At 66.1% G+C, this 15,726-nt stretch overlaps 2 protein-coding genes across 3 annotated transcripts; both read right to left on the bottom strand.

The window, feature by feature from the left end:
- Positions 1–191: 191 nt before the first annotated feature.
- LOC126042853 (basic proline-rich protein-like) lies at positions 192–5,620 on the bottom strand. Its single transcript, XM_049810587.1, has 8 exons — positions 5,518–5,620; positions 3,720–3,812; positions 3,135–3,247; positions 2,027–2,192; positions 1,428–1,517; positions 1,202–1,303; positions 699–763; positions 192–298 (listed from the first exon to the last, which is right to left on the bottom strand). Exons 1-8 carry the CDS (start codon positions 5,618–5,620, stop codon positions 242–244), a joined length of 789 nt encoding a protein of 262 aa, XP_049666544.1. The 3' UTR covers positions 192–241.
- On the bottom strand, positions 4,910–15,622 carry MAP2K7 (mitogen-activated protein kinase kinase 7). Of its 2 annotated transcripts, XM_049811176.1 has the most exons (12): positions 15,204–15,622; positions 13,214–13,261; positions 11,740–11,881; positions 9,841–9,907; positions 9,618–9,731; positions 9,371–9,490; positions 9,117–9,224; positions 8,848–9,027; positions 8,351–8,431; positions 7,810–7,952; positions 7,668–7,713; positions 4,910–6,966 (listed from the first exon to the last, which is right to left on the bottom strand). In XM_049811176.1, exons 1-12 carry the CDS (start codon positions 15,325–15,327, stop codon positions 6,829–6,831), a joined length of 1,311 nt encoding a protein of 436 aa, XP_049667133.1. In that variant the 5' UTR covers positions 15,328–15,622; the 3' UTR covers positions 4,910–6,828. The 2 variants fall into 2 exon arrangements, with proteins under 2 accessions (XP_049667133.1, XP_049667134.1); XM_049811177.1 differs by lacking the exon at positions 13,214–13,261 and having other exon boundaries at positions 4,911–6,966; positions 15,204–15,621.
- Positions 15,623–15,726: the final 104 nt, after the last annotated feature.

The raw sequence follows: 15,726 nt of genomic DNA, 5'->3' as shown, positions 1-15,726 counted from the left end.
CAAATTACTGGGACCCCCCAAATCCCCTGAGACCGGCCCCCAAATGGCCTCCTGGGACCCCAAAACCCCTGGAATTCTCCTCAAAGTAGCCTGCCCCCCCCTACAAGGGGACCCCAGTAACCACACGGGGGGGTTCAGCAGGACCTTTATTTGCCCCCCCCCCGCCCCTGGGAAAGAGGGGGGGGTCCCTGGGGGGACTCAGGCAATTGTGGGGGGGGGTCCTGGATGGGGGGTCCCGGGCTCAGGTTGCTGCCAGGGGGGTCCTGGCTGGAGGCGGCTTCGGGTCGGTGGTCCTGAGCTGGGGGGGGGGCGGGAAGAGGCTGGTGCCCCCCCCCCCATACCCACCAGTGCTCCCAGTTACCCTCTGTTCCCCTCCACAATGCTCCCAGTATGCCTTTCCAGAGTCCCCCCCCAGTACTCCCAGTATCCCGTGTGCCCCCCCCATCCCTCCTAGTGCCCCAGTATCCTCCCAGTTACCCCATTCCCCCCTCCGCAGTGTTCCCAGTATCCTTTCCAGCGCCCTCCCTGGTATTCCCAGTATCCCCCGTGCCCCCCAGTATTACCAGTTACATCCCCCCCCCCCCCCCCAGTGTCCCCACTTGAGCTCCCAGTGGCCCAAGTTACCTCCCAGTCCCCCCCTCCCATCCCTCCCAGTACTCCCTTCCCAGTGTTCCCAGTATCCCCCAGCCCTCCCCTACCTGGCCCCCCCCGGGCTGGGGGGCAGCACTGGAGCTGGGGGGAGCCGGGGGGGGCCGGGGGGCAGCTGAGGGAGGGCAGAGGTGGGGGGGGGGCGTCAGCAATGGGGGGGGGTGGATTGGGAGAGGCAGGCTGGGGGGGGGGGCAAGGTAGATTTAGGGGTGGGGGGGCTTTGGGGGGGGGTACTGGGTGGATTGGGGGGGGTCCTTGGTTAGGAATGGGGGGGTAAGGGACTCCAAGGTGGATTGGGGGGGTTAAAGAGGATTTTTGGGGGGGGGGCACAGCCCGGGGTGGGGGGGAGTCTGGGGGGGGGTCGTCAACGATGGGGGTCCCGAAGGGGGGTAGAGTATCATTGGGGGGGGGGGGGGATCCCTGTGGGAGGGGTCCGGGGGGGGGGGTAATCCCCACCGGGCATCACCCTGGGGGGGGTCTGGGGGGGTGATTGTGTCTATTGGGAGAGAGGTGTTATTTGAGGGGGGGGGAGTCACCGGGGGGGTCCCCTCACCTGTGCGGCCGTGGACGAACCAGAGCCCCCCCGCCAGGGCCGCCCCCACCACGAAGGCCCCGAAGGAAACAGCGGCCACGGCCCCGGGGGGCACGGCGGGCTCTGGGGGGGGGGGGGCAAGGTCAGGGGGACCCCGGCATCCGGGACACCCCCCCCCCCGCCGGGGGGGGACCCAGGTGTCCGGGTGCCCCCCCTCCCCCCCCCCAAACAAAAATTGAACACTCACCCGTGGGGGGGGGCCGGGGCCGGTCCCTTTGGGGGGGCGGGGGGAGTCGCAGAAGGGGGGGGGGCGGTGGGAACGGCACCGGGGGAGGACCTGGGGGGGGGGAGGCGGTTATTGGGGGGGGTCACGGGGAAGGGACACCGGGGATGGGGTGTCCCTATTGTTGGGGGGGGGGGGGGCAAATTGGGGGGGGGGGGTTCTGTTGGGAGGGGCGACTCGGTTTGGGGCGCTGGTTGTGGGTTCTTGGGGGGGGGGGGGGGGTCCTGGTTGCAGGTTCGCAGGGGATTCCGGGGGGGGGGGCTCCCAGTTTTGGGGTCCCTGTCCCGGAGGGTCCCGGTTGGGGGGGGGGGGGGGTCCCGTCGTTTCTAGGGGGTCCTGGTGGAGGGGTCCCGGGGTTGGGGGGACCTGGTGGTTGGGGAGGGTCCCGGGGGGGGGGGGGGGGTGTTGGGGGTTTGGGGGTCCCGGTGTTTGGGGGTCCGGGGGGGGGCGTGTCCGGGTTTGGGGGGTCCCCGGGGGGGTCCCGGGGTTTGGGGGTCCCGGGGAGGGTGGTGTTCGGGTTTGGGGGTCCCCGGGGGGGGTCCCGGGGTTTGGGGGTGCCGGACCTGGCGCGGCGGTGCCGACGGGTCCGAGCGTCACCACGATGGGGCGGGTGACGGTGCGGAGGGAGCGGCCGCGGGCGGGGCCGGGGTGGGGCCGCGGGCGGGGCTGGGGGGCGGAGCCTGCCCCAGAGGCCCCGCCCCTCCGGCGGGGACAGGGCTCCGCCCGGCACTGGGCGAGGAGAAGGGGGGGGGGGGCACCGCTGTCACCTCCGTCCCGGTGCCCCCCAGTTCACCCCCCCCCCACTCCCAGTAACCCCCCCATACTGGGACTGGCCGTACCCATTCCGCCCCGCTCCCGGCGCCCTCCCTGGCCCCAGTTCCCCCCACAACTCCCCCCCCCCCCCCGGTTCCCCTTTCCTCCCCCCCCCGGTTCTTTTCCCGAGCGCCCCCCCCCCCTCCCCCCGGTACCGGGGACTGGCCGGGTCCGGTGTCGTCGTCCCGTCCCCCCCCCCCGGCTCCCCGGTCCCGTGTTGCGGTGCCCCCTATTCCCGGTGTGTTCCCCCCCGGTTCCCCCCCCCCCCCCCCCAGCCCCGTACCGGCGGCAGCCCATCCCCGTGGCCTCGGGCCCCCCCGGCGCGGCAGAGGCGGAGGCGGCAGTGCAGGAACTGCAGCGGCTCCGGGAAACGGGGGGGCAGAAAAAAAGAGAGGAGCAACCTCCGTCTCCCCCCCCCTCCGGATCCCCCCGGTCCCGCCACCACCGCCGCCGCCCCCGGAGCCGCGCAACCCCCCCGCAACACCACGAGTGGGCGTGGGGGCGGGCTGGGACCGGAACCGGGGAGGGGGGGGTCGGGGGGGCCCGGCGAGGAACGTGGAGACACGAAGCAACGGCGGAGGGAGAAACCCAGCTCGGGGGGGGGGCACGGGAGAGGGAGACCTGGAACGGGGCGGGGGGGGGGGAGACGGTGGGGAAGGGGGTCACCGGGGGGGGGGGGGGGGGGCACCGGGAGGGGGGTGATGGGGACACCGGGGAGGGACGGGGGGTAACGGGGAGCAGGGGAGGGGGACACAGACCGGGGGCACCGAGCATCATCGGGGGGGCATTGGAGGGACCGGGGGGGGGGGGGGACACACGACACGGGGGACCCCCACCCCCCCCACCCCCCCCCCGCACCTGCACGAAGACCCGCCCCCCCGCGGGCACCGTGCGCGGCCCCGGGGCGGGTGGGAACTCGGGGGAGGCCGAAACGTCCAGGCGGAGGCGGGGGGGCCGGGGGGGCAGCGGGGCTGCGGCACCGGCCGGGCACACCAGTGACCCCCCAGTGCTCCCAGTCACCCCCAGTGACACTCACACACATTCCCCCTCCCAGTGCTCCCCAGTGCTCCCAGTCACACCCCCCCCGATGCACCCAGGGCCCCCCCCAGGGCTCCCAGTTATCCCTCTCAGTGCCCCCAGTCACTGCCGGGTGCTCCCAGTTACACCCCCCCAGTACCCAGCTACACCCCCCCAGTACTCTCAGTAACCCCCCCAGTACTCCCAACTCCCCCCCCCCCCCAGTACCCAGTTACCCCTTGGTGACCCTCCCGTGCTCCCAGTTACCCCCCCCGTACCCAGTTCTCCCCCCCGTATTCTCCAGTAACCCCCCCCATCCCCAGTTCCCCCCTCCCAGTACTCCCAGTACCCAGTTCCCCCTCGTGACTCTCCAGTGCTCCCAGTTCCCCCCCCCAGTACCCCCAGTGCCCCCCCCCCCCCACTCACCCCGGACCGTTTCCCCACTGCAGCGCGGTCTCGGGGGGCTCGGGGCCCCCCCCGGATCCTCAGTGTCACCCCACGGCCAGCCCGGTGGGGGCCCTGCGGATGGTGGCACGTCTGGATGTTCCCCCCCCCCCCCCCCGGACGCCTGGGTCCCCCCCAGGCACCTGGGACCCCTCCCTGTCCCCTATCCCCCCCCCCCGGACACCTAGGACCCCCCCCATGTCCCCCCCAGGACACCTGGGTCCCCCTGTGACCCACCCCCAGACACTTAGGACCCCCCCATGTCCCCCCCACCCAGACACCTGGGACCCCCCCGTGCCCCCCCCGCACCCACCTGCAGGCCCCCCCCCCGGGCAGCAGGAGGAGGAGGAGGAGGAGGAGGAAGAGGGGGGGGCTCCAGCACGCCACCATGGCGGGGCGAGTGGGCTGCGGGGGGGTCCTCACGCGTGTCCCCGGGGCTCCCCAGGAGGTGGCAGGTCCCGCGGGTCGCGGCCGTGTCCCCAGCCCTGTCCCCGGCTCCCACCCACGCGTGGGAGGGCCCCCCCCCTCCCCCCCGAGGCCACCGTCTCCCCGGTGACACCCACTCGGCCTTGGGCTGCGGGGACGTCACCCCGGGGAAGGACCTGGCGTGGGGGGCACCCCCGGCTTGGGGGGCACCCCCGGCGTGGGGGGCACCCCCGCCTGTCCCTCATGTGTCCCCCCCCGTGTCCTCTATCCCCAATGTCCCCCCACGTCCCCCCTGTCCCCATTTCCCCCATAACCCTCCATAGTGTCCCCACTCTCCCCCCGCCGTCCCCCCCAGCGATGTCCCCAATCCCTGTCCTCCCCCACCTTCCTCTGTCCCCAGTGTCCCCAATGTCCCCCCCCCCGGACTCCCTGTGTCCCCACTGTCCCCATCCCCGTCCTCCCACATCTTCCTCTGCCGTGTCCCCATCTCCCTGTCCCCCCCCCCCCATGTCACCAGTGTCCCCCATCCCTGTCCTCCCATGTCCCCACTATCCCTCATACCAACGTCCCCCTCCCACTGTCACCCATCATCCCGTCCCCGTGTCCCCCATCTTGATGTCCCCATCCTCCATCTTCCCACGTCCACACCCCAATGTGGCCCCCTGTCCCCTCGATGTCCCGTGACCCCTCCCAAACCCCCAATGTCCCCCAGAGCCTGACGCCGACGCGGCCCCTCGGGTTCCACATGCGCATTTATAATAATAATAATTATAATAATAATATAATAATAATAATAATAATAATAATGACGATAACGAGGGGGAGCCGCCACCCGTGCCCACAATGCACTAAAACTGCACCTGCTGCCACCCTGGGGGACACGGGGGGACAGGGGGACACAGGCAGGGACCACGCACGAGGCGTCCCCGCGGCGGCCCCCGCGCCGTCCCCAGCCCTGATTGTCGCTGCGTGGCCTCGTGCCGGCCCCGTGTCACCGTCACGCAAGGGCCACCATCACCCCGGTGGCTTCCGTGGATGGCGTCCCCGTGCCGCGTCCCCACGTCGTCCCTCTGTGTCACGTCCCCGTGACGTGTCCCTGGGCCGCGGCCCCGTGGCGTCCCTCCGTGCCACATCCGTGCCGTGTCCCCGTGGCATGTCCCCACAGCGTCCCTCCGCGCCACGTCCCCGAGCCATCTGTGCCACCGCTCCGTGTCATCCCTCATGCCATGTCCCCAGGCCACCTCTCCATGTCATCCTTCAACGCCGTGTCCCCGTGTCACATCCTTGTGCCATCTCTGTGCTGCGTCCCCGTGTCACATCCCGGTGCCATCTCTGCGCCATCCCTCCATGTCACCTCTCTGCCGTGTCCCCACGTTGTCCCTCTGTGTCACGTCCCCACGCTGGATCTCCATGTTGTCCCCTGTCCTACGTCTCTGCGCCGTGTCCTTGTGCCACATTCCCGTGCCATGTCACTGTGCCATCTCCCGTGCCACATGCCCACGTCACATCTCTGCACCGTGCCACCTCCATGCCACGTGCCAACATCACACCTCCGTGCCACATCCCTGTGCCATCTTGTCGTCCCTCTGTGCCGTCTCTCCGTGTCACGTCCCCGCAGTGTCCCCACGTTATCGTCCTCCATCCCGTCACATCCGTGTGCCACATCCCCGTGCCATCTCCGTGCCCACATCCCCATGTCACATCCCCAAGCCGTGCCCCTGTGTCACGTCCCTGCGCCGCATCCGTGTACCACGTCCCCGTGCCACATCTGCAAGCCACATCCCGCTGTGCCGTGTCCCGTGTCGCATCCCAGCGTGCCGCGTCCCCGTGTCGCATCCCAGTGTGCCGCGTCCCCGCACTGTGTCCCCGGGTCACATCCCAGCGTGTCACGTCCTCGTGTCACATCCTGGTGCCACGTCCCGGTGACGTCCCTTGCCAGTGCCCCACCGCCAGGTCCTGTCCCCATCCCTGTCCCTACTCGGGGACCTCGCACCGGGGTTGGGGACGGGGACAGTGGCAGCCGAGCTCGGAAGCCAAGGAGCTGCTGGCCCCGGGGAAAACTGAGGCACGGGCCACCGGAAGGGGGGACATGGAAGGGACACGGGCGCCCCCCTGCCCCAGCATTGTAAGGGGGATGGGGACATCGGCGGGGGGGACAACACATGGGGACACACCCGGATGCGCCAGTAGACACTGGGACACACTGGGACACGTTGGGACACACTGGGATCCATGAGGACACGTGCCAGGTTCCGCCAGGACATACTGGGACACACTGGAGACGTGCCAGGACGTACTGGGACACACTGGGATGTGCTGGGACAGGCCAGGATGTGCTGTCACACATCAGGACACACTGGGGACACACCAGGACACGCTGGGATGTGCTGGGACACATGGGGACACGCTGGGACACACCGGGATATCCTGGGACACACCGGGACAGGCTTGGACACGCCGGGACACGCCAGGGCGCACCGGGCCATGTCGGGACGCGGCAGGACACGCTGGGACGCGCCAGGACGCGTCATGCCATGGGCGTCCGGGTGGCTGCCGGGGCACGCTGTGGCCGTCGCGGGCGTCACGGCCACCGCGGGCGTCACGGGAGGGCGTCACGGCCACAGCAGGCGTCACGGCCGGCGCGGGCGGGGGCGGGCGGCGGGTGCTACCTGGTGAAGAAGGGCAGGTGGTGCTGGCTGAGGCCACCGCCGGTGCGAGGGGACTCTGTCTTGGCCATGACGTCCTTGAACCAGGAGGCCACGTCCACCTCCAGCGTCTCGTAGCGCTTGATGAAGTTGTGTTCCTGCGGGGCGGGAGGGGGTGAGCGGCGGGGACGTGGGGACACAGGGACGCAGGGACGGGGGACAGGCGCGTGGGGAGATGGGGACAGGGATGGGGACGCAAGGACAGGGACGCGGGGGCACAGGGAGATGGACGCGAGCATCAGGACCTGGATATAGGCACCAGGACAGAGGTGTGGGGACATGTATGGGGACAGGGGTGCAGAGACACAAGGACAGGGGCACGGGGAAACGGACACGAGCATCAGGACATGGATATGGGCACCAGGACAGAGGTGTGGGGTCAGGGACATGGGAACACAAGCATAAGGACACAGACATGGGCACCAGGGCACAGGAATGGGGACACGCATGGGCACAGGGATATGAGGGCACAGGCAGGGGGACGTGGACACGGGGACGGGGACATGGACACAAGGACACAGACACCGGTGTAGAGACATGCATGGGTATGGGGACAGCGACATGGGGACAGGGATAAGGACACGGGGACAGGGACAAGGACACCTGACAGTGTCGTAGAGGTGAATGGGGACAGGGGCTTGGGATGGGGACAGGGAGGCTGAGGACCATCCCCCCAGGGATGTCAGCAACGTGCCCACCCAGACAGGTGACACGTGTGGACCCCGGGACGGAGACAGGGACCCTCCATGGGGACACGTGTGATGGGGACAGCCGGTGGGAGGCGGCCCCAGGGACTCACCAGTAACTTGTTGTACTTTGGTCTCTTCCTGTGGTCCTTGGTGAGGCTGTGGGAGAGGGAAGGGGGGGTCAGCACCCTGGGGACACCCTGGGGACACCCCGGGGACATGTCCCCAGCCCGGGGAGGGTGGCTTGTCACCCACCAGTCCCTGACGAAGGCCTGGAAGTCCCCGGAGAAGCCCATGGCGGGGGGCAGCAACGGGGGGTCCTCCTGCAGCACCTTCGTCAGCACCTCGAAATCCGTCTTGCAGTTCTGGTAGGGGAACTGCCCCGTGGCCAGCTCCACCTGCAGGGACACCATGGGGACACCGCTGTCACCAGAGGGGGGAACATGGGACAGGGACGTGGCTGTGCCATAGGGATGGGGCTGGGACATGGAGGCAGGACACGGTGGAAGCAATGGAGGTGGATGTGGTGAGGAAATACAGGATTGCAGGGATGCGGTGGCATCGCGGGGGCATGGTGGGGACACAGCGGGGACATGGCAAGGGCACAGTGGGACCTGGGGACAGGTTAGGGACATGCTAGGGACACGGTGAGAACCCAGGGACATGCTGGAGACACACTGGGGATGTGGTGGGGGACCTGGAAATGAGCTGGGGACATGTTGGGGACCCAGGGACATGCTGGGGACACAGTGGGGAGCCAGGGACAGGTTGGGGACACAGTGGGGGCACAGCTCACCAGGGAGATGCCGAGGCTCCAGACGTCGGCGCGGATGTCGTAGTCAGGCTTGGTGGGGTCAGGGGGGTCGATGCGCTCGGGCTGGGGGAGAAGGGGGGCTTGCAGGGGCTGAGTGGCACCGAGGGGTCTGGGACCCACAGCCCTGGGGGACCCATAGCACCCATCCTCCTGGGGGGACCCACAGCCCTGGGGGACCCAATTCTGGGGAGCAGGACCCACAATCCTGGAGACCCATAGCCCTGGGGGACCCACTTAGGGGGAGCAGGACCCACAGCACCCACCTCTGGGGTGCAGCACCTACCCCTGCGGTGCAGCACCCACAGCCCCAGGGGACCTGCAGCCCAACGAGACGCCCAGCATCCATCTCCATGACATGTAGCCCCCCTGCCACTCCCCCCCCAGGACGACCCACTGACAACCCCCCACCTCCACACAACAGCACACCCCCACGAGGACTTCCCCCCTCCACACCCCCCGCAGCGCCCATGGGTGCTTACGGCCATGTAGGCGGCGCAGCCGGCGCTGCGGGTCTTGGCCTTGGAGTCGACGAGGCGGCCGCTGATGCCGAAGTCGCAGAGTTTGACCTGACCCCGCTCGTCCAACAAGATGTTAGAGGGTTTGACGTCACGGTGGATCACCCCGTGCTTCTCTTTCAGGTAGAAAAGGGCCTTCACGATCTATGGGGAGGGGTGTCAGCAGCGGTGGCCCCCCGACCAGGACCCTCGCAGTGTCCCCAGGTGTCCCCCAGGGTCCCCTCCCCACTCACCGCCACCGTCATCTTGCCCAGGATGCGCTCAGGGATGGGACCTTGGATGCGTTTCTTGAGCTTCTCGGCACAGGTGCCCATCAGCTCCATGGCGATGAAGACGTCAGTCTGAGGAAGAAAACGAGGTGTCAGTGGACAAGGGGGATGGACGGACACAGAGCCAGGGAGGGACACTGGGGACACCTCCCGCCATGGCTGGGGCGATGGGGACAACACACAGAGTCCAGCAGGGACAGGGTGGGGTGGGGGCTCACGTTGGTGATGAAGGTGCCGAAGCACTGGACGATGTAGGGGCAGTCGTGGCTCTTGAGCACCACATCCAGGTCCATCAGGATCCGTTTGTTCTCCTCCCGGTTTCCCGAGCGCCGCATTTGCTGGGAAGGGGACAGAAAAAAATAAGGTGGGGGGGGGCAGGTGGATTTCAGGGCCAGATCCCAGCCTCACTGTGGGGCGGGGAGGGGAAGGACCCCGGTATTTAAGGGGGGTGGGGGTGGTCCTCACCTTGACGGCGATTACGTGGCCCGTCTTGCGGAAGCGCATCTTCCAGACCTGCCCGCAGGTGCCGCTGCCGATCTCCCCCAGGTTCTCCAGGTCGTTGATCTCCGCCTGGTAGCGCTGCGGGGGCGGGGGGGGTTGGAAATGGACACAGACATGGGGGGGGGGGGGGGGGGGGGGGAGGGGCAGGGTCCCCCCTGTGTGTCCCCCGTCCCCCCTCTGTGCTTACCTGCCCCCCCACGGTGAGGTAGCCTGTCTGCTTCATGATCTCCTGCAGCTTCTGGTCTATCTCGATGCTGGGGAGAAAAAAAAAAGGGGGGGGGGGGGGGCCCTGGCCAATCAGCATGAGGCAGGGGGGAGGCCTGGCCAATCAGCGTAGGGCAAGGGGTCACCAGCCAATCAGCACAAGGGGTGGGAGCTGCCTGGCCAATCAGCACATGGGGACTCACCCACACAACTGGCCAATCAGCACCGGGGGGGGGTGGGGGGGTGGCCAAGTCAATATGGGGGGCACCTGACCAATCAGCATGGTTGGGGAGAGCCTGACCAATCAGCACACTGGGGAATGAGGGGTGTGCCCACCTGGCCAATCAGCATGCAGCTGGGGGTATCCGCCCATCTGGCCAACAATCTCTGTAAGAGGCAGCTGGCCAATCAACATGTGAGGAGGGTGCCCATGTGGCCAACCAACAGAAGGAAGGGTCTCCAAGCCAATCAGCACCGAGAGGGACACGCCTACTTGGCCAATCAACATCCATGGACTTCTGGTCACCTGGCCAATCAGCGCAAGGAACTCTCCTCTCTGCCTGGCCAATCAGCATGTGCAAAATCACAGCTATCCAGCCAATCAGCACACAGGGAATCCTGTCTGCCTGGCCAATCAGCACCCACGGTCTCCTGCACCTCTGCCCAATGAGCACACGCATCACCTCCCTGTCTAACCAATCAGCAACCAGTAGGTCCCGCACATCTGCCAATCAGCACACAACTCCCTTGCCTGCCTGGCCAATCAGCACCCAGCACCCTCCAGATCTCTTGCCAATCAGCCCCCACAGGCTCCTGCGTACCTGGCCAATCAGCACGCATCAGTCTCCTGCCTGACTGGCCAATCAGCACATGCAGGTTCCTGTATAACCAGCCAATCAGTGTATCACAAATCTCTTGCCCGGCCAATTGGCACACAGGAACCCCCCAAGACCTCCAGCCAATCAATCAGCCAATCAGTGCACATTATTCCCTCTTGACCTCCGGCCAATTAGCACACACAGTCTCCTGTACATTTGGCCAATCTGCACATAATAATCCTCCTGCCTGGCCAATCAGCGCCCCAGACCTCTGGCCAATCAGCACACACGATCTTCCCTCGGCCTCTGGCCAATCAGTACATGTGATTCCTTGGATCTCTGGCCAATCAGCACACAGAATTTCCCCTGGACCTCTGGCCAATCAGCACGTGTGATCCCTTGAACATCTGGCCAATCAGCACGCGTGATCCCCCTGGACCTCTGGCCAATCAGCACACAGAATTTCCCCTGGACCTCTGGCCAATCAGCACACAGAATTTCCCTTGGACCTCTGGCCAATCAGCACGCGTGATCCCCCTGGACCTCTGGCCAATCAGCACACAGAATTTCCCCTGGATCTCTGGCCAATCAGCACACAGAATTTCCCCTGGACCTCTGGCCAATCAGCACGCGTGATCCCCCTGGATCTCTGGCCAATCAGCACGTGTGATCCCCCTGGACCTCTGGCCAATCAGCACGCGTGATTCCCCTGGACCTCTGGCCAATCAGCAGGCGTGATCCCCCTGGACCTCTGGCCAATCAGCACACAGAATTTCCCCCGGACCTCTGGCCAATCAGCACGTGTGATCCCTTAAACCTCTGGCCAATCAGCACGCGTGATCCCCCTGGACCTCTGGCCGATCATCAGCATGCATGATCCCCCTGGACCTCTGGCCAACCAGCACACATACCTTCCCCCCCCCCCCCCCCTCCATTTGTCCAATCACGGCGCACCAGCCGCCCAGTCCAGGAGGTTCCCCAGACAGCTGGCCAATCAGGGCACCCGTTCTTGCCCACCCAGCCAATGAGCTGCGGCGGTTGGGGGGTCCCGGGGGGTGTCTCACCTCTCCATGCTGCGGGGCACCAGGAAGGGCGGCTGGGGCAGCCCCAGCATGTTGCGGGGGCGGGAGGGGGGCGGCGGGTGCTGGGTGCCCTCGGGGAGCACGGCCCGGCCCCCGCCGTCGCTCACCAGCGGCAGCTGCAGAGCTGGGGGGGACAGAGAGACCCCGTCAGCCCCCCCAAACATGGGGGGGGGACACACACAACAGAGACACCCCATCAGCTTCCCCCCCCCTCCCCAAACACCCACCTCACCACCCCAACTCGCGCCCGGGGAGGGGAAGCACCCTGGAGGTGTGTGTGTCCCCCCCCCAACCCACTCACAGCACCCCCGGGTGACACAGGTTGGGGGGGGGGGCAAGCCCACGCACCCCCAGTCTGCTGGGAGATGCCCGGCCCTGGGTGGGCTCAGCCCCAGTTTGGAGCTTTCTGGCCCCGTTTCAGTTCAGTCCCCACTTTGCCCGTTCCTGCCCCATTTCAGCCACTCCTGCCCCATTTTGGTTCAGCCCCATTTTGCCTGTTTCTGCCCCATTTCAGCTCAGCCCCATTTCGCCCGTTCCTGCCCTGTTTGGGCTCAGCCCAATTTTGCCCGTTCCTGCCTATTTTGCCCATTCCTGCCTCTGCCCCCTATTTTGGTTCAGCCCCGTTTTGCCCGTTCCTGCCCTGTTTGGGCTCAACCCAATTTTGCCTGTTCCTGCCTGTTTTGCCCATTCCTGCCCCAATTTGTCCGCTCCTGCCCTGTTTGGGCTCAGTCCAATTTTGCCTGCTCCTGCCCCAATTCAGCTGCTCCTGCCCCAATTCGGTTCCGTTTTGCCCGTTCCTGCCCTGTTTCAGCTCAGCCCCATTTTGCCCATTTTCCTGTTACTGCCCCGTTTTGGCTGAGCCCCGTTTTGCCCATTCCTGCCCTGTTTCATCCACCTCCCACCTCAGCTCTCCCAATCCCATTTTGGCCACAATTCAACCCATTTTGTGTCCGTTCCCCGACTCCCCCCCCATCCCACACCACAGCCCCCCCCACCCCACCCCCCAATTTTCGTCGCGGCCCCATCTCATGCCGTGCCGCGGCCGCATGCGCCACGGGGCTGGGCCATGCACCCCGCGGGGGCCGGGCCGGGGGCCACACTCCATGCGACAGGCAGGACAGCCACGCGGCGAGGGGGGGACACACAGGGACATTCGAGGGGGGGGACAGGGACATTCAAGGGTAGGGGGGGTGGTACACAGGGTGAGCGGGGAGAAGCCGATGGGGAAAAGCTGCTCCACTGAGTGGGGAAACTGAGGCACGGGCAGGTTTAGGTTGTGCCGGGGGGGCCCGATCTGCCTTGGGTGGGCGCTGGGGGAGGGGGGGGGGAAACACACGGGGATGTCCCCGAGGTGGGGGACAGGGTGAGTGTCAGCGAGGTGGCGGGGGGGCCGGGGGGGAGCGTTAGAAGTGGGGGATGCAGGAGAAACCCAAGCGGCGGCGAGATGTGGTGGTACCTGCTCGCTGGGACGGAGCGGGAGCGGGGCTTAGGGTGATCACGATAACTGGATTGGGGGGGGACGGGGGGGTGGGGGGAATGGAGGGGGGGGATGGAGAAAATAAAAAAACAGGGAAAAAAAAGGGGGGAAAGAAAATAATAAAAAGAAAGAAAAACACCATAAATCACAACAGGAATAAACTCAAGGCGCCATGGGGGAGAACAGGGGGAAAAGAACCAGAATGAACTTAAACTGTGGAGGGGGTGGGGGGTGGGAGTGGGGGTAAAAGGGGTGTGGGGGGGCTGCCAGGTGGCTCCAGACCCCCCCCCCCCCCCCCGGCCCCAAAAATGCCTTTTTTTTAATTTTGTGAAATTGTAGGGAAACGCTGGAAAATCTGTGCCTGGCAGTTGTGGTGCGCTGAGGGGTCCCATGTCTGTCTGTGTCCATCCCGCCCCCCCACACCCAAATAAAGGTCCTACCTGGTGTGGAGGGGTTGGTCCCCCCCAAAGTGGCTCCTCAGGGTGCTAATTGAGGTGGTAACCTCCCCGTCGCCCCAAATCACCTCCCCCCAGCACCCCAAAATGCCTCTGGTAACCCCCAAACTCCTGCACTGCCTCCAGCAGTCTCCAGTACAGCCCCGTTGCCCCCAGTAAAGCCCTTGTACCCCCCCTCCATTTCACCGACTAAAGCCCTCATGCCCCCAAAACCACCTCAGCTGCCCTCATATAACGCCAATACAGCCCAAAATACACACCACGCCCCCCCATACCCTCATGTTTTGCATAATATAGCCTCAACAACCCCCCAATATCGCTACAGTCCTTCAGTGACACCCCAGTGTCCTCACAGCGCCTCAGCTGCCCCTCAACACCACTAAAACAGCCTCAACTGCCCCCCCCCCGAAACCCTCCCGCTGTCTCAGCTCCCCCCAAATACCCCCACAGTGGCCCAAACTGCCCCCCAATATCGCCTCAACTGCTCCCAATACCCCTAAAAGAGCCTCAGCTGCCCTCTAATATTCCTAATATGTTCTTAACTGCCCTCAGGACCCATTAGGTGGCCTCAACCATTCCCCAATACCCCTAGAAGAGCCTCAGCTGCCCCCCAGTACCCTTAAACTCAGCCTCAACTGCCCCAAGAGACCCCCAATACCCATAAACCAGCCTCAACTGTCCCAATTAACCTCCCAATAACCCTAAAGCAGCCTCAGCTGCTCCCCAGTACCCCTAAACCAGCCTCAACTGCCCCCAAGAGGCCCCAAATACCCCTATAACAACCTCAACTGTCCCAAGAGCCCCCCAATACCCATAACCAGCCTCAACTGTCCCAAGAGCCCCCCAATACCCATAACCAGCCTCAACTGTCCCAAGAACCCCTCAATACCCATAAACCAGCCTCAACTGCTCCTCAATACCCCTAAAACGTGCCTCAACTGTCCCCAACATCCCTAAACAAGACATAACTACCCCCCAGTACCCCTAAAACAGCCATAACTTCCCCCAGGAGACCCCCAGCGCTCCTAAAGCAGCCATAACTGCCCCCCGACACCCCTAAAATACCCCCGAATAGCCAACAAACTGCTGTAACTACCACTCATAAACTTAAGACCGCCTCAGCCGCCCCCCCAATGCCCCAAAGCTGACCTCAGCCTCCCCACAATACTCCAATCTTGGCCTCCACAGCCCCCCAGCGCTCCTCAAACAGCCCCACCCGCCCCCAACACCCCCTAAAACGCCCTCCACCCCCCCCCAAAGCCCTTAAAACAGCCTCACCCCCCCTTCACTCCACCCAATACAGCCCCCCACTCCCCACAGCACGGCCTCAAGCTCTCCCTCCCCGAGCTCCTAAAGCAGCTCACAGACCCCTTAATAAGACCCCAACAATGCGGGCACCCCTAACCCAGCAAGCCCCCCGCCCCCCCTCAAATCGCCTCAGCCGCCCCCGCCCGGGCCTGGGCCTGGTTCCATCCCCCACCGCCTCCCCGCCTTTCCCCCGGCGGTCGCCTTACTAGGCCGGGCCCGGGCAGGACTGATGTCGAGATTGAGGTCGATCCGGCGGCGGGCTTCGCGGTTCTCCTGCTTGAGCTTCGCCTCCAACCGGGAGAGCTTCTGCTCCAGCGAGGACGCCGCCATCTTCCCCCTCAGCCAGCCCCGCCGCCGCCGCCGCGCAGCCAGAATGCACAAACAGCGCAGAGCGCATGCGCGGCCTGACCCAACCGGGCTACCGTCCGGCGCGAAGCGCGCTTTTCAGGCCTTTAAGGTCAATGCCGGCCACCGTCTTGCCCGTTGGGTGGGTAGGGGAGGGCGCTTCGGGTGGGAGACCGCGCATGCGCGGTACATGCGAGGGACTGGCGGAACTGGCGCCACCTAGTGGGGGGGGTTGGGACGCATGCGCACAGAGCCCCCTCCCCCCCAGGGGCCTATAGAGGCTCCCCCCCCCCCCCCAAAAAAAAAACCGCCCTGACCCCCCCCACCTTGGGGACCCCCCCCAGACCCCCATGCCCTCCCCCCCTGCTTTCTGGGGGAGGTGGG

This window comes from Accipiter gentilis, chromosome 9 (genome assembly GCF_929443795.1).
Source record: "Accipiter gentilis chromosome 9, bAccGen1.1, whole genome shotgun sequence".
Lineage (NCBI taxonomy): Eukaryota > Metazoa > Chordata > Aves > Accipitriformes > Accipitridae > Astur > Astur gentilis.
The sequence above is the reverse complement of the archived record's forward strand: the minus strand, read 5'-3'. Positions and strand labels throughout refer to the sequence as shown.